Here is a 16,470-nt window from a genome sequence, read left to right on the forward strand (position 1 = left end):
AGAATTGTGCGAGTTATTGTGTATATTTCTTGATTGTCTGTTCTATCAAAAGTTAGTCTCATTCTGCGAGTTGACTTTGTAAAACACATGCTTGACCACCGTTCAGGCATCTTTATAGTAGATAATGATCATAATTATCCTGGTTATCTTGTTTAGTGAGAACAAGTGATTTTAATGAATTAAAAGAGAATCGTATCTGTAATTCCTTAAACTCTAGTGCAGTAGGCAAATAAAAATAAAAAATACATAGTGTGTATTGCTTGTATAACGGGATTATTCGGTACCGTGCGGCACCGCAGTGCACGTCACTTGCGTGCACGGACCTATTCCCGGAACTGTGTTACGCGGGCGGCGCACGGGGCGGCGCCGTTCCGTTGTTCGCCATACTTACACAGGAGCGCCGAGCGACGAACGCACTTACTGCAAAGGCACCTGAAATCACCACTACATTTAATATAAAGGTGAGTCTCCTCAGATCGAAAGGCAGCTAATATAACCTTTTTCTAGAACAACCCCGCCCGGCGCACACCGGGGAAACCGTTTATATTTCACTCCTGCTCCTCGTCAACTGATGACAACTTGTCAGGCTAACGTTAGCCGCAGGCTCTGGTTAGCTGGGCTGGATTGTTCCCAGCGAACGAGCTAGCCCCTCTCTTCAGTCCCACCCTGTACGGCAGGGTCGGCGCCGAGAAAAGTTCAGCCCCATTGTTGAGTAAAAATCAATTTAATCACTCCGGCTAGTTAACTTTCTGCAGATAGCACTGTGCTGGCGTGCTGTCAAAAGCGGTATGTGAGTCATTTTTTGGGGGGGAAAGATGCCAGAGTACAGTGGGACCGTTAGCTAGCTACCTCAGTCACTACATGGAAACTGACGGTACTGTTTGTCGGGATGGTAGCGGCGGGTTAGCCTTTCGACAGTAATGTCGACTTGATACATTTGTAGTGAGCGATGCGTAATTCAGTAGCATTTGCAAAAGATGCATAATCGTGTCATCACAGCTTACTTATTTCTGTGAAACGCTGTATTCAGTTGCACCGATTTCCAAAGCTGCGATTTGTAACATTGATGTGCCGGTGAAAACGTAAGCTACACACATTTTTCACAATGGGAAACCCCATTTCTTTTGTTTGCATCTCGTCCGTATAACCTTGTGTTACTTAACAATTGTTGTTTGTTCTTTGTAAGCCAGCAGGGACCCAAAGAGACTGGATAGGTAGTGCTGTTTCCCTGCAGTTGGCTATTGTTTAATACTAAAATAGGTTTACTCAAAATTAGACTAGGCCACACACAAGAGAAAAACTTAAGTGAGTCAGTCAGACTCCAGCCTCCTGTGTTCATCCTCTGTTAATGTGAATTTAAAGTTTCTGGATTCTTGGAATTTTATAATATTCATCATATATTTTGCATGACAGCCCTTGATGGAGCCTCTTTTTTCGACTGTTCAAATGGATCAACAGAATGATTAAGAAATTAGACAGACTTTAAGGAATTCAAAGCGGTATGTCATGAAAACACATACCAATTCACGTGTCTAATCAAGATCAACCTCCTGCTACAGCAGCCATGCACAGAAAGCCTTTCCTGCCTAAAGAGAAGGGAAGAGGAACTTCTTGATTTTTCACCACAGTGACAAGGTTCAATGCCAGTAGTTACATAATGCATTCACGCTGCAGCACCTCCCCCACCAGCAACTCTTACAAACAGCCTTAATTCAAATGTTGTCTCTTGCAGACATCAATTTTACTTATGCAAAACAATAGAGTGCATTTGGGGAACAAAGGAATGTTCAAATAAAAGAGTCTGGACTCCTTTGCTGCAGTGTTTTATTATCTGACCCATCCTCTACTGGGTCTACGCAGTCATTTCCATAAAGGTTGTGATGTGATATTTAAAGTCACATTGTTATCACCCAAAGATACCAGAGAACTTGATTCTACATAACGATGTTCAAAATTGAAAGAAAATGTTTCTTAGATGGAAAATGGGATATTTAATTAAAAAAAAAAAGTGCAACCAGTTTAGATTAAATTTGAGCATAAGAATATTTTACAGATGCTTTCCAACCTATATGTAATTGCTTGTTAAAGGTTTCTTTCATGTGCCCGTGTTTGTGTGTATGGCGGTGAAAATGTGAAAAATAGTATTTTATATTTGGGCCCTGCTTTACTGCTTGCTGAGATTCCTCTGACACCTGCTAGTTTGGGCTGGGAAGAGGAGAGAGAGTGATAATCACAACAGTCAATAATCACAATAATCACGCAGTCCTATCATGTCCTAAAACTTTCACTTTCACAATTTACTGTGGTTGAAGGTGGCTGCTGAAAGCATTTCAATCCCTCATTGTATAATGTAAACCGCAGTAGGTAGGTATTAAAATATTATAATTAATAGTGTCTGGGGAGATGAAGGTAAAATTAGCTCATAGTTATGTTTCGTTCAGCTGAATGCATGTCTGTGGCTAACATTTATTTTCTTGATTAATTAGTTAATAATTTTTGCAAAAAAAAAAAAAGCAGACACAGTTTTGCTTGTTTTGTGCGATGAACTCTTGGACATTTGGAACAGCATTAGAAGATTAATGGATTATCAGTTCTTTTCAATACCGAATTATCTGCTGATTAATTTCCTTCATTAATTGTGTGGTTTGGAAAATAGTTAAAAAGTCTTTGTCTGACCAACAGTCTGAAACTCACTTATATTAAGTTAAGAACTATAAAATACAGAAAAGCAGCTGATCGTTTGAGAAACTGAAAGCACAGACTGTTTGGCTTTTTGGCTGCAAGACCTAATCGACTATTGAAATGGTCGCTGATTTTCTTTTGATCGACCTGTCAATGATTCGGCTAATGGTTTCAGCTCCAGCTGAATGTTAAATGTCCGCTGGTGTTTCTGCCCTCTGCAAGTCTTCACACATGTCTTCAGTGCCATTGGTTCAGGCCAGCTGAATATGGCACTCCAGTGAAGGATTAGACTCAGAAGCCCATAGAGAGTTTACACCCTTAATTCCCTCTGCTGGTTTTTCCACATTACTGCGAATTAGTGTTGTACACAGAACCACCCTCATGGAGTAGCAGACTTCAAAATTGCTTGTTATAATTATTTACAGTATTAAAATTGCTTCACTTAAGTGATTAAAGGTAAACTACCAACACTAAGGTGGTGTAGGAGAATGTAACTTTTAAGGAAGGGACACAAATTATAACGGTTCAAATGTCTGCATTACTTCAGTCTGAACGAGGGACTCGGGGCCTGCTGCGCCTGTGTGGAGCTGTGGGTGGGATGGCCATAACGTGAATGTCTTTTGGCATAAACAAAGCTCTTCCTGCTTTTGTTACTCGTCATGTTCCAACAAAGGGATTTCTTTCCAACACTAACCTCCTTAGCAAGGGATGGCCCTGCCTCAGGGAAATACAGACTGAACAAATAAGATGATTTGCTGTCAAAATGAAACTTAAACCCATTGGCTTAGCATTAATTTAAACTCACTGATCATTTTCTTCTTGAGTCTTCATTTGATATTAATCTTGTGTTTTGATGTGCACAAAGGAAATGTGCCGTTAACGCCCCCTACCTTTCCTCCTCCTGTACCGACTTTGTCTCCAGACATGGCTGAGGATGAGGTGACTCCGGAGCAGCTAGCAGCCATCGCCGCTGAAAATGAGGAGCCAGAGTCTGTGAACTACAAGCCACCAGCCCAGAAGTCACTTAAAGAGATCCAAGACCTGGATAAGGATGATGAGAGTCTACGCAAATACAAGGAAGCCCTGCTTGGCTCTGGGGTCTCTGAGGCTGGTAATGCTTTGTGTGTGTGTGTGTGAGAGAGAGAGAGAGAGAGAGTAGAAAGCAAGAAACATAAAATGCGTGTGGTTAAATAGATAGTTGTCTTAGTTTAAGTAGCTTGGATGCACAAACGCATTTATAGTGTAATCTACAAAAAGTTTGAGAAAAATATCTGCTATATTTTTCCAACCAATATTGTTATTATGATTAGAGCTGCAAATATGTTCTGTAAATGAAGGAATTACTGTATTAAATGTGATTTGTTGGTACCAAGTGTGATCATGAATTTATCCAGTTTCTTTGGATGTATAAAACCTCTTAAACCCCGCGGGGTCGTCTTTAGCTGTAGCTGCTTCTAACCTGCTTAGATCGTTAATACAAATATTAATGCTTAAACGTATGGTCAATGTGTCAGTATGAACATGCTAACTTACACATCGGTTAGATTCTCCACAATTCAATAGTTCATTTAAGGGGAACAACGAGCCCCAAAGTCTAATTCTTATAGATTTACTGGTGTAACCTGCCTGGTTCAAGAGAGAAAAAAAATTATGACTGCCGTTACCTTTGAAGCGCTTGGTAGGTCCGCTTGTTAAGCCCGAATGTGTCCGTTCCTTGATTATTTATATTCCTTTAGTCTGTGAGGGTCCACCCATCAAAAGAATCAAAACAGCTTTTCATAAAAATTAATCCAAGTAATGAATCCTGTCATGTGAAGTCCGTCGCTCTCTGTCTGCTAACTTCTCTCATCCTGCACCGTGTTGTTGTCGTGATGTTACTTCAAAATAAAAGCGCATAAGCAGCCTGTCGGAGCTAGACCAAATGAATGATGTGTATTTGATAGTTTTTATACAAGTATTATTCTGTTTGAAATAAATAAACTGTTTCATAGTAGTTTCAGTTTTGTGCAAAAGGAATTAAAGGCCTGTCCCAAATAAAGGCAGGGTCAATTCAGTGATTGTAGCCAAAAAATCCCGGGCTATTATTCAAAGTTTTACGGTAATTACGTAAGTTAAACGGAAGAAAGAAGACATGAAGCCTAAAGTATCTACTGGTCGGGTTTTTAGTGCATGTTACACAGCTTGTGTCGACACCTGTATTTATTTTAAATAGAAGCTTATCTTAACTGTAAGATGAATGAATAAAGGCGGCCGAAGCGGCTCCTGTGTAGACAAGATTTAACTGAACAAGCTGTCTCAAAGCCTTGAATATTAAAGGTCTAAACTGGTTTTAAGGCGATAAAGCATGGTGGCCCAGTGGATGGGCACTGTGGCCTCACAGCAAAAAGATCACGGGTTCCTCTGTGGAGTTTGCATGTTCACCCCGTGTCTGCGTGGGTTTCCTCACTATCAAAAACATGTTAGGTTCTCCAGTCACTGGCTGCACAGTGGCTGCACACTGCTCGCTCGAGTGATGGGTTAAATGCAAAGAATGAATTTCACTACATGTATGTGACAATTAAAAGTACATTTATTTATTTACATGTAGAATTAAAGGTGGGGTTTGAGATTATACATGTCTTTGTGTCAAATTCAGCGACTATCTCAAAGTCCGCTAGCTGTGTGCGCTGAGAAAACAAATCTGGTGTTTGTACACAGCTCTGGCTGACCCGTCACACACATAACACAAATCATAATCAGCCACCTTTAACATTAAAGTAAATCTGCTGGTGACCGTTGTCGTTTAGCTGATGAAATGCCACCTTTCACCCTCTACTTCTGGTGATACGTTTTTAATTATACAAGTTTATCATTTCAGTCTCAGCTTTTGTGATTTGAAAATTGCGGTCTTTCAAACTGTGACTTGGATTAAAAACGAGGAATCAGTTGGAGCTGATGTTTGTGAGGTACAATAGTTCATGGCTCGTTTGTGTCACAGCATTTGTGTTTGTTGTAGTTTATGGTATAGTATCAAACTTTTCTATTTTTCCAATACATATGTCTATTTCTGTCAGTGAGGGTTTGACTCTGTGCTGCAGGTGCTGTAAATTCATTTGGATTCACTGATTGCCTACAGAGATAGAAACAGACATTTGTCTTGGAAAAGATTGATACTATACTATATAAGACTTGATGTAAGTCACGACAGAGATTTCATTTCAAGTCGGATGGAGATTTAGATGGCTAAGGTGCAATATTGCGACTCTTTCCAGATTTTCTGTAAACTAAATCAGACTGCCAGAGGGAGTTGTGTGTATTCTGTATGCATGCATTCACGGAGAGCTGTAACCTAGTATATTCTGGTTGAACCCCAGATCAGTATGCTGTCTCTCAGTGAAGGTTGCGTCAGTGGGACTGAAAATAAACTAGAGTCTAATTAATGCAGAGACTGTCCCGACTACAGCAGAGCTGTCCTGATTTCAGCTCCCCCGAGCCCAGTCTCTTAGACAGCTGCTCGTTGCACGGCATGTGCAGTTGTCTGCATGTGTCTACAAAAGTGTTGTCACAATAAATACCTGTACATTAATTACACACATACACTGTTATGGGTTCTCTGGTGAAAACACTGCGCAGTGAAAGCTGTGAAAGGAACTGTAAATATATAGTGTTTAAAATGTCACGTTTGGGGATGTATGTTTAAAACTGTCTTGGTTGTCTTTATTGAACTATCTATTTCTTTGATCCCGCCTCAGATCCCAATGTTCCCAATGTCCAAGTGATCCGGATGTCTCTGATCTGTGAAACCGCCCCAAACCCCCTGGTCCTGGACCTGCAAGGTGAGACACTGTTCGGGCTGGTTTATAAAGCAGGAATAGATCAAACTTCTTTAGTTAAATGTTAGTCAGCAATGTGGGTGTCCACAAATCATTCTGACAAATTGTGGAGCGTGTACGTCAAATGAAAGAGGCCAAACATCAACAGCGGAACTGATAATCTACAGTTACCCCGGCACATTCTGCATCTTTACATCATCTGAACACAGAGGACGAACGTTTTCTTCCGTATCGTTTGCCTAGTAACTATATTTGTCCCACTCAAATATAGCATCGCTATCGACCCCAGCACTGACTCTGCTTGTTTTGATTTTCATCCAACAGTACTTACAGATCCGTCTGTAACGGTTTGAATATATGCTGAGCATGCTGGAAATGTATATGGATTCATTGATTGCTTACAGAGATGGAGAAGTATAGAGGAGGCACAAAGACTGGATTCTTTTTTTCATTTTGGCTGATTACTGTAAAAATGTACTCCCGATATTCCCAGTGACCATTTAGCAGTGAAGACCCCCGCCTCTGTAGCTGCTCAGGCCCAGCTGGCCTCAATTTAAATCCATCCAGAACATTCTGTCCTTTCCCTGCATCACTTCTGGTTCTCCTACTAAAAATAATGATTGCTCACCCTGTAAATACAATTAAAACAGAGTTGGACTAATTGTGGGTTTTTGAATGTCCCTGCCAGTAATTTTAGCTAAACATGCTTTTTAATGAAAGGTCCCTGATGTCCCCTTATGAACTAAAAGTCAGTAATATATTTTTAATAGTTTTTTTTATTTGACACATTGATGTTAAAGAACCAATAAGATCTGGCAAGTTAGACAGATAAAAAGCCAACCTCGTTGTTTGAGACTTAGGAACACAGTCATGAAATGTTATTTTAGTGTGACTGGGATGTTTGAATTGATGTTGGAGACCTGCAGGGCACCAGAAAGGTCAGACGCCTGTCCGCCAAGTAGTACTGATCTGCTGGTTCTTTTTCTACCTTTTGGACATCGGCTCTATTTAAACAGTAGTAACATTAAAATAGTCATCCCAAGTTTTCTATCCCTAATATTTATACTAGTGAGGAGTGTTTGTTTATAGTGAATAAATATTGTACACAAGTCGTAGCCGTTGCGAGGCTTTGGTTTGTCCTCAAGGTCCAATACTGAAAGCTCTGACGGCCATCGTAATAAATGAGTACATCAGGACTGGAACTGTACTCAGATGAAGTGTCTCTGTATCTCAGGCTGTTTCTGGGGATTCTGGAGAAGTTTTTGTGGCTAAACAGAGGAATTCGCCCTTTTAAAGGTTCTAGGCTAATTTAATTTAAGGATGGGCACCAAAACACGGTATTAAACAGACTCTTGGGCTAAAGACCATAGTATTTATGATCCAAACACACAAACGCACACACACGGCAGATCAGAGAGGCTGTGGTGGACACCGTGAAGTGAACCAGTTGAAGTGAAGATGACACCAAGATTACTTTGTGTTGTGACAGCTCACGAGTACAAAGCCAATACTAATAATCAATAGACCTGCTCGACAAGCATAAACGTGTCAACATGTAGAAAGCTATGAATCTGCCTTGTTCCCAGTCTCTCGTCCTCTCTGTTTTACGCAGCACGCTATCTCGGCTAATAACGATTTGTTACAAACAAGCTCTAAAGCGAAAGCTGTCGCTCTGTTAGCTTAGTTTATCACACATCTTAAAATCTGCCACATTGTTGTAAACTCAGCTGCTGGCTGAGACAAACCAGGCACTCCCCTCTCTAGTAGCCGTACTTACAGGCAGTGAATCACATCAGCAGAGGAGGAGGAGGAGGAAGGACTGACGCTGACTTTAAACTTCACCGTTTTGATGAACTATGATGTATTTTATTGATATTTAGATATGATTGCATTCAGATATTATTGAGTTTATATAGTGACTTTGCGGCTGTAAATTTTACAGTTGCTGCTCTAGGTCTACCTTCAGTGGCTTGCAAAAGTATTCATACCCCTTCGAACTTTCCACATTTCTTCACGTTACAACCACTAACGTAAATGTCTTTTATTGGGATTTCACGGTGCATAGTTGTGAAGTGAAAGGAAAATGATACATGGTTTTCAAAAAGTGTGGCGTGCAAAAGTATTCAGCCCCCTTCTACACTGATACTCTGTGCTACCAATTGCCTTCAGAAGTCACCTAATTAGTAAATAGAGTCCATCTGTGTGTGTAATCTCAGTATTAATACAGTTGTTCTGCAAAGGCCTCAGAGGTTTGTTAGAGAATATTTGTGCCCAATGAATACACCAGACAGATCAGGAATAAATGTTTGGAGAAGTTTAAAGCAGGGTTAGGTTATAAAAAAAAAATGGCAGTATCATGCTGTGGGGATGCTTTTCTTCAGCACGGACAGGGAAGCTGGTCAGAGCCAAATACAGGGCAATCTTGAAAGAAAACCTGTTGGAGTCTGCAAAAGACTTGAGACTTGGGGCGGAGGTTCACCTTCCAGCAGGACAACATACAGCCAGCGCTACAATGGAATGGTTTAGATCAAAGCATATTCATGTGTTAGAATGGCCCAGTCAAAGCCAGGACTAAATCCCATTGAGAATCTGTGGCAAGACTTGAAAACTGATGTTCACAGACACACTCAATTTAGTCTGACTGAGCTTGAGCTGTTTTGCAAAGAAGATTGGGGGGGAAAAAAACAACCATGTCATCATTTTCCTTCCACTTCTCAATTATGTGCCACTTTGTGTTTGTCTATTACATGAAATCCCAATAAAATACATTTACATTTATAGTTGTAACGAGAAAAAAATGTGGAAAAGTTCAAGGGGTATGAATACTTCTGCAAGCCACTATGATAGCTAGTACCTCAATGTGTAAAGGCAAAATCCCCCAAAAGTCAGGAGAAGTCACATGTGTGGCATCAGACAGCTTGTTTTTTGTTTTAGTGAAATGCATCTTCAGTTTGTTTGTTAAGTTGCTGCTCAGGACAAGTAATAGAAACTTAGTCAGTGAGTTAGATCGCTGCCAGTAAAGGAATCAATGCAGCTCCTCTGTGCCAGACCCATCTGATGCTGTATTACTGTGGCCTCAACTCAGCAGGAATGTACTGGAAGCTAACACACAAATCAAGAGACTGTTTTTAGGGTCTTGGGAACTGAAAGTGGTGGTCAGCACCCAGGGGGCTGCCGGATGATTTCAGAGGCCTGTAGAAAGAAAATCTTGCATACAGATGTATTATTTAGTCTATAGTATCATGTATGTGGATGCATTCGCTCTCTAAATGTTTTGTTACGGCTAATGGCTGACAAGGTAGAAGAACTGGTTATAAATGATGCGAAACTGTTCGAAACACCTGGGGGAAAAAGTGAAAGTATGATGTCACACAGACTCCAAACTTAAACTGTAAAGAAAACATAGAACAAGTCTTAGTATTGTTTGGTTTGGTCCTTAATTCCCCTTATGATCAGCATCACTGTGAGTATAATGGAGTAAATAATGATGCCTGTGCTTTTGTCCCCTTTTGGTGCACAACAGGAGACCTGGAAGCCTTTAAGAAGCAGGCCTTTGTTCTGAAGGAGGGAGTTGAATACAAAATAAAGATCAGCTTTAAGGTGAGAGCTGCTGTAGCTACATCTATACACTACCGTTCAAACGTTTGGGGTCACTTAGAAAATGTCCTTATTTTTTAAAGAAAAGCAGTTTTAATCAATGAAGATAACATTAAATTAATCAGAAAAACAGTCTAGACATTGTTAATGTGGTAAATGACTATTCTAGCTGGAAACGGCTGATTTTTAATGGAATATCTACAGAGGTGCACAGAGGCCCATTTCCAGCAACCATCACTCCTGTGTTCTATAAAACTGGCCTTCCTTTGAGCTAGTTCAGTATCTGGAGCATCAGCATTTGTGGGCTCTCAAAATGGCCAGAAAAGGAGAACTTTCTTCTGAAACTCAACAGTCTATTCTTGTTCTGAGAAATGAAGGCTATTTCATGCGAGCTATTGCCAAGACACTGAAGATTTCCTACTATTGTGTGTACCACTCCCTTCAGAGAACAGCGCAAACGGGCTCTAACCAGAATAGAAAGAGAAGTGGGAGGCCCAGGGTCACAACAAAGCAAGAAGACAGTACATTAGAGTCTCTAGTTTGAGAAATAGACGCCTCACAGGTCCTCAACTGGCAGCTCCATTAAATCCGGGATGCTGGCCTTCTAGGCAGAGTGGCAAAGAAAAAGCCATATCTGAGACTGGCCAATTAAAGGAAAAGATTAAGATGGGCAAAATAACACGGACATTGGACCGAGGAAGATTGGAAAAAAGTGTTATGGACAGATGAATCCAAGTTTGAGGCGTTTGGATCACACAGAAGAAGATCAGAACAAGTGAACAGACGCTGGAGGAGCGCCTGACATCTGTCAAGCGTGGTGGAGGTAATGTGATGGTCTGGGGCTGCTTTGGTGCTGGTAAAGTGGGAGATTTGTACAAGGTAAAAGGGATTTTGAATAAGAAAGGCCATTTTACGCCATCCCATACCCTGTGGACAGGACAATGACCCAAAGCACTCCTCCAAACTATGAACTATTTAGGGGAGAAGTAGTCGGCTGGTATTCTGTCTGTAATGGAGTGGCCAGCGCAGTCACAAGATCTCAACCCTATTGAGCTTTTGTGGGAGCAGCTTGACCGTATGGTGCGTAAGAAGTGCCCATCAAGCCAATCCTATTTGTGGGAGGTGCTTCAGGGAGCGTGGGGTTAAAATTCTTCAGATTACCTCAACAAATTCACAGTTTTAATGCCAAAGATCTGCGAAGCTGTGATTGCTGCAAATGGAGGATTTTTTTGCCGAAAGCAAAGTTTGAAGGACAAAATTATTTCAAAATAAAAATTAGTATTTCTAACCTGGTCGATGTCATGACTATATTTTCTATTCATTTTGCATTTGATGAATAAAAGTGTGAGTTTTCATGGAAAAGATGAAATTGTTTGGGTGACCCCAAACTTTTGAACGGTAGTGTGTATATAGGAAACATGTTTTATCATGGAATGAGTGTATCTGTCCTTGTTATTCACAGCCTTTCTGAAAATGTGAATGTTCCAATACACCAGAGTTGATTCAATGTGACACCAATATTGTTTTTTAGATCTCTGAGATTTCATTGATACATTGAGGCTTTTACATTTTATAATGTTTCTGGGATACTTTGCTTCAAGTCCTTGTTAATTTCTAACTTATTACACAAGCACAACACAGCTGTTCTCTTGAACAAAGATTGTGTCTCCGCAGGTGAACAGGGAGATTGTTTCGGGTCTGAAGTATGTGCAGCAGACATACAGGAAAGGAATGAAGAGTAAGTAAACACTTGCGGTATAGATGTGTTTGAAAGGATGAAAGGCAGATTCTTTAAAATGTAAATGTTCTTAGTTACGAAGCTGAATTACTCTTTTGAAATGTGAGCTCTCTATGCTTGTCTCCTTCTGTTATCTGTCTGTACTAGAGCTGCAGCTAACGATGATTTTAGTAATCGAGTATTCTACAGATTATTTCATCGAGTAATCCTATAAGAAATTATTTTGCTTGGAGGCGCCCCCTCCCCTCTGTACCGGGATCAGCTGTGTAACTCATGACTGTGACATCAAAACACAAACTCACGGCCCAACCAGGCAGAAAAACAGCAACAACAAACGTGTACAAATGTGTGTACATTTACTGCTGAGAATTGTGGCTTACTTTTGCTAGCCTTCAACTCAATAATCAATCATGATTTCAGTTAAACGCTAAAGTTGCTGTTACTTTACCAAGTCTGACTTAGTGATGGCAAGTTTGAGTCTTTTGACAGACTCGTTCATTCAAATCTCGTTCATTAAAATGAACTAATCTTTTTTTGAGTAATTTCGTTCATTTGAACTAGACTGGTTATTGCGGCGCTGCAGCCCTCTAACGGGCCATTAAAAAACAGCGTAGCGTTCTCAAACACGGAAGGCTGCCTGGCTTGCATTATTTGACGAAGTTTAATGCACAAATTCACCTCTTGATTACTGTATATCATCATTATATAAACCCCCCTGGGCCCACAACCAAATTCAAGCCATGTAAAAACCACAGAAATATGTTGTCAATATGTAATCACCACTACTCCGGCGAAATCCTTCCATTTTCACAATCTTTCCCGAGTAGTATACAACCAGACCAGCCATATAAAGGCTTATGTATATAATTACTATCATTATCTCTAACTGCTCATTCATACAGTAACGTTAGCCCAACGTCCCTATTAATGAGTAAAATATTAACATCAGATCTGCAGTAAATATATTGAAGTAATAAGCTTGATTCACTATATGAATAAACACATTCTTATTAAAATTCAACCAATTTAATAATAATCTGGATCAAGCCACTAAGTTCTTAAAGAACTCCAGCGCAGAGAGAGGAACAAAGAAATAAACACACATAAACGCAGCAGTTTGGCAGTTCTGGACGCAGAATGGGCCACATCAGAAATACACATGAGCACATCGCTCTCAAACACTTGTATGTTGTTCTTCAACAATGCATCTAATGTGTGTTCAGTACTGTTACATTTGAATACATTTATTTACTTTGAAAGTAATTTTGTAACTGCATTTCCTTTTTTAAAAAGTCTTCAATTTAACTAGGTGAAACCTGCAGAAACCCTGAAACAAGTCTTGACTGAACAACCATAGATTTCTCTTCAGTTGTTCAGTTCTGCACATTGAACATCTTAAAACATGAATGTGGTCCTAATTCTTAAATACCACTGCTAACAGTCCTGCTGATACTGATGTATCTCTGAAGACCTTTTAGAAGATATGAACATACGTTTGTCAGGTCACTTTAAAGTGATGTTTCACTATTTCGATTTCAGGTGAACTTTCATGTTACTTACCCACTGGTTAGCTAAAAATTAGGTCAAAATTCTATAATGAATAAAAACCTAAGACGAAACAATAAAGACAGAAATTGTGACGGGCACCCCGGTGGCTGAGGGGTTAAAAGGTGCTGATCCCAAACCTCAACATCCCTGGTTTTGACTCCAGTCAGGGACACTTGTTTGTCATTCCCATCACTTCCTCCCGTCGTTTCTTAAATTAAAGGACTAAAAGAGTGTAGAAAAATCTAAAAAGCAGATGCTTCCATGCACCAGATCCCAACCCAGTTTCACACCTATTGAAGATTTTGGAGCAGGGTGCAAAAAAGTGCTCTCCGCCACCAAATGATAAAATAAAACTTTCATCTACAAATGAATTGAGTGACTGTATTTGATGTCCTTTTGTTATCTCTGGCTGTTTGTGTCTTTCTATCTGCTGTACTCAAGTCGTTCTTGTAAAAGAGATCACCTGATTAAATAAATGTTGTGTATATACAAACGAGGAAATATCTTATAGAGGAATAGAGTTCATCCCTACAGTAGAGTTCCACAAGCCTGCGTTACAGATTAATTTTTTTCTCTCTGACCATAATCTCCATTCTCATGTGTTAACAGTTGATAAATCAGACTACATGGTGGGCAGCTACGGGCCTCGTCCTGCTGAATATGACTTCCTGACTACGATGGAGGAGGCGCCGAAAGGCGTGCTGGCCCGTGGCAACTACGTCATCAAATCTAAGTTTACTGACGATGACAAGCACGACCACCTGTCCTGGGAGTGGAACCTCAACATCAAGAAAGACTGGAAAGACTAAAAGAGGCCTTTTTCTTTGTGGGCGAGGGACTACAGTTCCCCCAGCCCCGTGTGTTCCTCAGCCACCCCCCATCCCCAACATGTGTCCACCATTTCTGCCTTCTTTGTTTATACTTTGTTGTGTATTTCATGCTCTCATGCCTTAGTTCTCTTTAACACCTTGGCATCCTCCTCACCTCTCTGTCAGCAGCAGTAGCAGAAGCAGTAGCCCCCCCTCCTCCCGTCCGCCCGTCCGTCCGTCCGTCCGTCCGTCCGTCCATCCATCTATCTATCACCTCCCTTACCTGCTCAACATTTCATTGGTTGCACACAAGCCATCCTCACTCACCCCCCACTGAGCTGTGCCATGTAGCACCTTACTCCCTCACACCCAGCCCTCTATCTTTCTTTTGTTCCGGGTTTTTGCTGCTTGAAGAGATTAACCCCGCCCTCCACCTCTCCAGAATGGTGTCTTCCTCTCGCAGTATGAAGTACATGTGGAAAAGCAACTGTACAATCAACTTTTGTTTGCCTTTTTTTTTTATATAATTGTATCGATGGTTGTGTAATGTGATTGTATTCACATCACTGTTAGTCAGCTGTTGTGTTCATAGAAGGCCCCACCACATCCATGTGCCCCCCCCCTTTCTTGCTTGCTGTCTTTTGATATAATTACCAATACCTGCCTTGGAAAAACAATTCATTCACATCTGCTCTTCGCCGCCTCCTTCCCTTCCCTAAATGTATTCACCCACTCCCCTTCAAATGGGACTGGGGCCAAAGTGAACATGGGAGTAAAAAGTATAAGGGTAAAAAGCTGCCTTATGTATCAACTAATGTCTAAACCTGTTCATGTCTACTTAGCATGCCTTGTGTGTAGGAGAAGTGCTTGCTATCAGGTAGTCTGTATAACAAGGGCTTACACTCGCTACCAACTAATAACCATCTGTAGCCCTGTTGTAGTAGAGATTGTTTATACAGGTTCCTCAGATACAGCTCTGCACACGCCCACTACCCCCAAAATAAACTTACCATGTAGTTGGAGGGGGCTGAATGTTAAGAATTGGAGGAAGCATATCAAACCCAGTGAAAATCAGTATTGATGAAACTCGGCGCACTCGTTTCTTTTAGCCACGAGGCCTTAGCACTAACTATGATCATGTGGAGAAAAACAAACATTTCTAATATAGCCTTTTTTTTTTTTAACATTTATTGAAATTTTTTGTTGTTCCCCTTTTGCCTTAATGTACATCATTCCCCCCTACAAAGCCACCCCTCGCTCGTTCAGATTGCTTCTAAACTCTAAGCCTGCAGTCAGGAGATCCCACGTGTGGAGGAGTAGTACCAGAGAAAGCACAGGAGGAGGCTGAGCCGGGCGCCGTCTGCTGCTGCCGGAGTCCTCGGCGGTGTCTGGTCTCACTTACAGAGAGACGCTGGTAGTGCTGAGAGAAAACTGACCAGGCCTTCAGCCTTTTTACCCAGAGGGGTCGGGTGACACTACTACGGAAACACATGCTCAGTATTTAATGAGGGTTTTAAAACACAACTGACCAGTAACATTAAATTGAAGTCGACTCGTACTGTACCAGAACATATGGATGTAAACTTTCTTTGTTGTTTTGTCTGATAATTATGTATTCCTGCTCCATACATTCCTTCACATTGTACAGTTTCTATGAAAACGCTGGCATGCTGGTGGGGTTGTATATTCTATCATCATTTGTGATTGCTCTTCTCAGTCAATAAAGGTTTTGCTCAACTTGGCCTCTTAACACTTGTTTTTTGCAAATATATCTCCGAAAATGTCAGTTTCTTTCCCTTAATTTACTTCAAAAAGTGAAACTTTATCTTCTAGATTTAGTATGCAAAGTAAAATATTTTTTTTGGTTTTACCCTTTATGATTACAGCGAACAGCTCATGGTAAATCTATATCTCAAAATATTAGAATAAAGAATGTATACTACAGAAATGTCAACCTGAGAAGAGCCTTTCATCACTCAGTGTGGTTCAGTACACAACCACAATCATAGGGAAAGATTTCGACAGCTGTTCAGAATACACTCATTGACCCTCATTGATTCATGAAAACTTGACTGGAGTATGGTAGGAAAAGGTGCACAAGCAACAGGGATGACCGCAGCGTTGAGAGGTTTGTCAAACAAAGCTGATTAAGAACTTCAGACAGCTTCACAAGGAGTGGACTGAGGCTGGAGTCAGAACATCAAGAGCAACCAGGCACAGATGTGAGCTCCAAGTGTCACATAATGTCAGGCCACTCCTGAATCAGACAACATCAGAAGCTTTA

General features: G+C 40.8%; 1 protein-coding gene across 1 annotated transcript; it reads left to right on the forward strand.

Annotated features, from left to right (window-relative positions):
* Window positions 1-337: 337 nt before the first annotated feature.
* On the forward strand, window positions 338-15,928 carry LOC119899750 (rho GDP-dissociation inhibitor 1-like). Its single transcript, XM_038714447.1, has 6 exons — window positions 338-461; window positions 3,605-3,793; window positions 6,414-6,497; window positions 10,018-10,094; window positions 11,766-11,829; window positions 13,987-15,928. Exons 2-6 carry the CDS (start codon window positions 3,607-3,609, stop codon window positions 14,184-14,186), a joined length of 612 nt encoding a protein of 203 aa, XP_038570375.1. The 5' UTR covers window positions 338-461; window positions 3,605-3,606; the 3' UTR covers window positions 14,187-15,928.
* The last annotated feature ends 542 nt before the right edge of the window (window positions 15,929-16,470 follow it).

Source organism: Micropterus salmoides, unplaced genomic scaffold (assembly GCF_014851395.1).
Source record: "Micropterus salmoides isolate LMB-PRFRI ecotype aquatic unplaced genomic scaffold, ASM1485139v1 Ms_hic_scaffold_12, whole genome shotgun sequence".
NCBI classification, from domain to species: Eukaryota; Metazoa; Chordata; class Actinopteri; order Centrarchiformes; family Centrarchidae; genus Micropterus; species Micropterus salmoides.

Bases quoted from the DNA above. Each gene is read 5' to 3' on its own strand.
- LOC119899750 (XM_038714447.1), top strand. From the start codon at position 3,607: ATGGCTGAGGATGAGGTGACTCCGGAGCAGCTAGCAGCCATCGCCGCT. The intron at 3,794-6,413 runs GTAATGCTTTGT...ATCCCGCCTCAG, and splicing joins CTCTGGGGTCTCTGAGGCTG to ATCCCAATGTTCCCAATGTC. The intron at 6,498-10,017 runs GTGAGACACTGT...GGTGCACAACAG, and splicing joins CCTGGTCCTGGACCTGCAAG to GAGACCTGGAAGCCTTTAAG.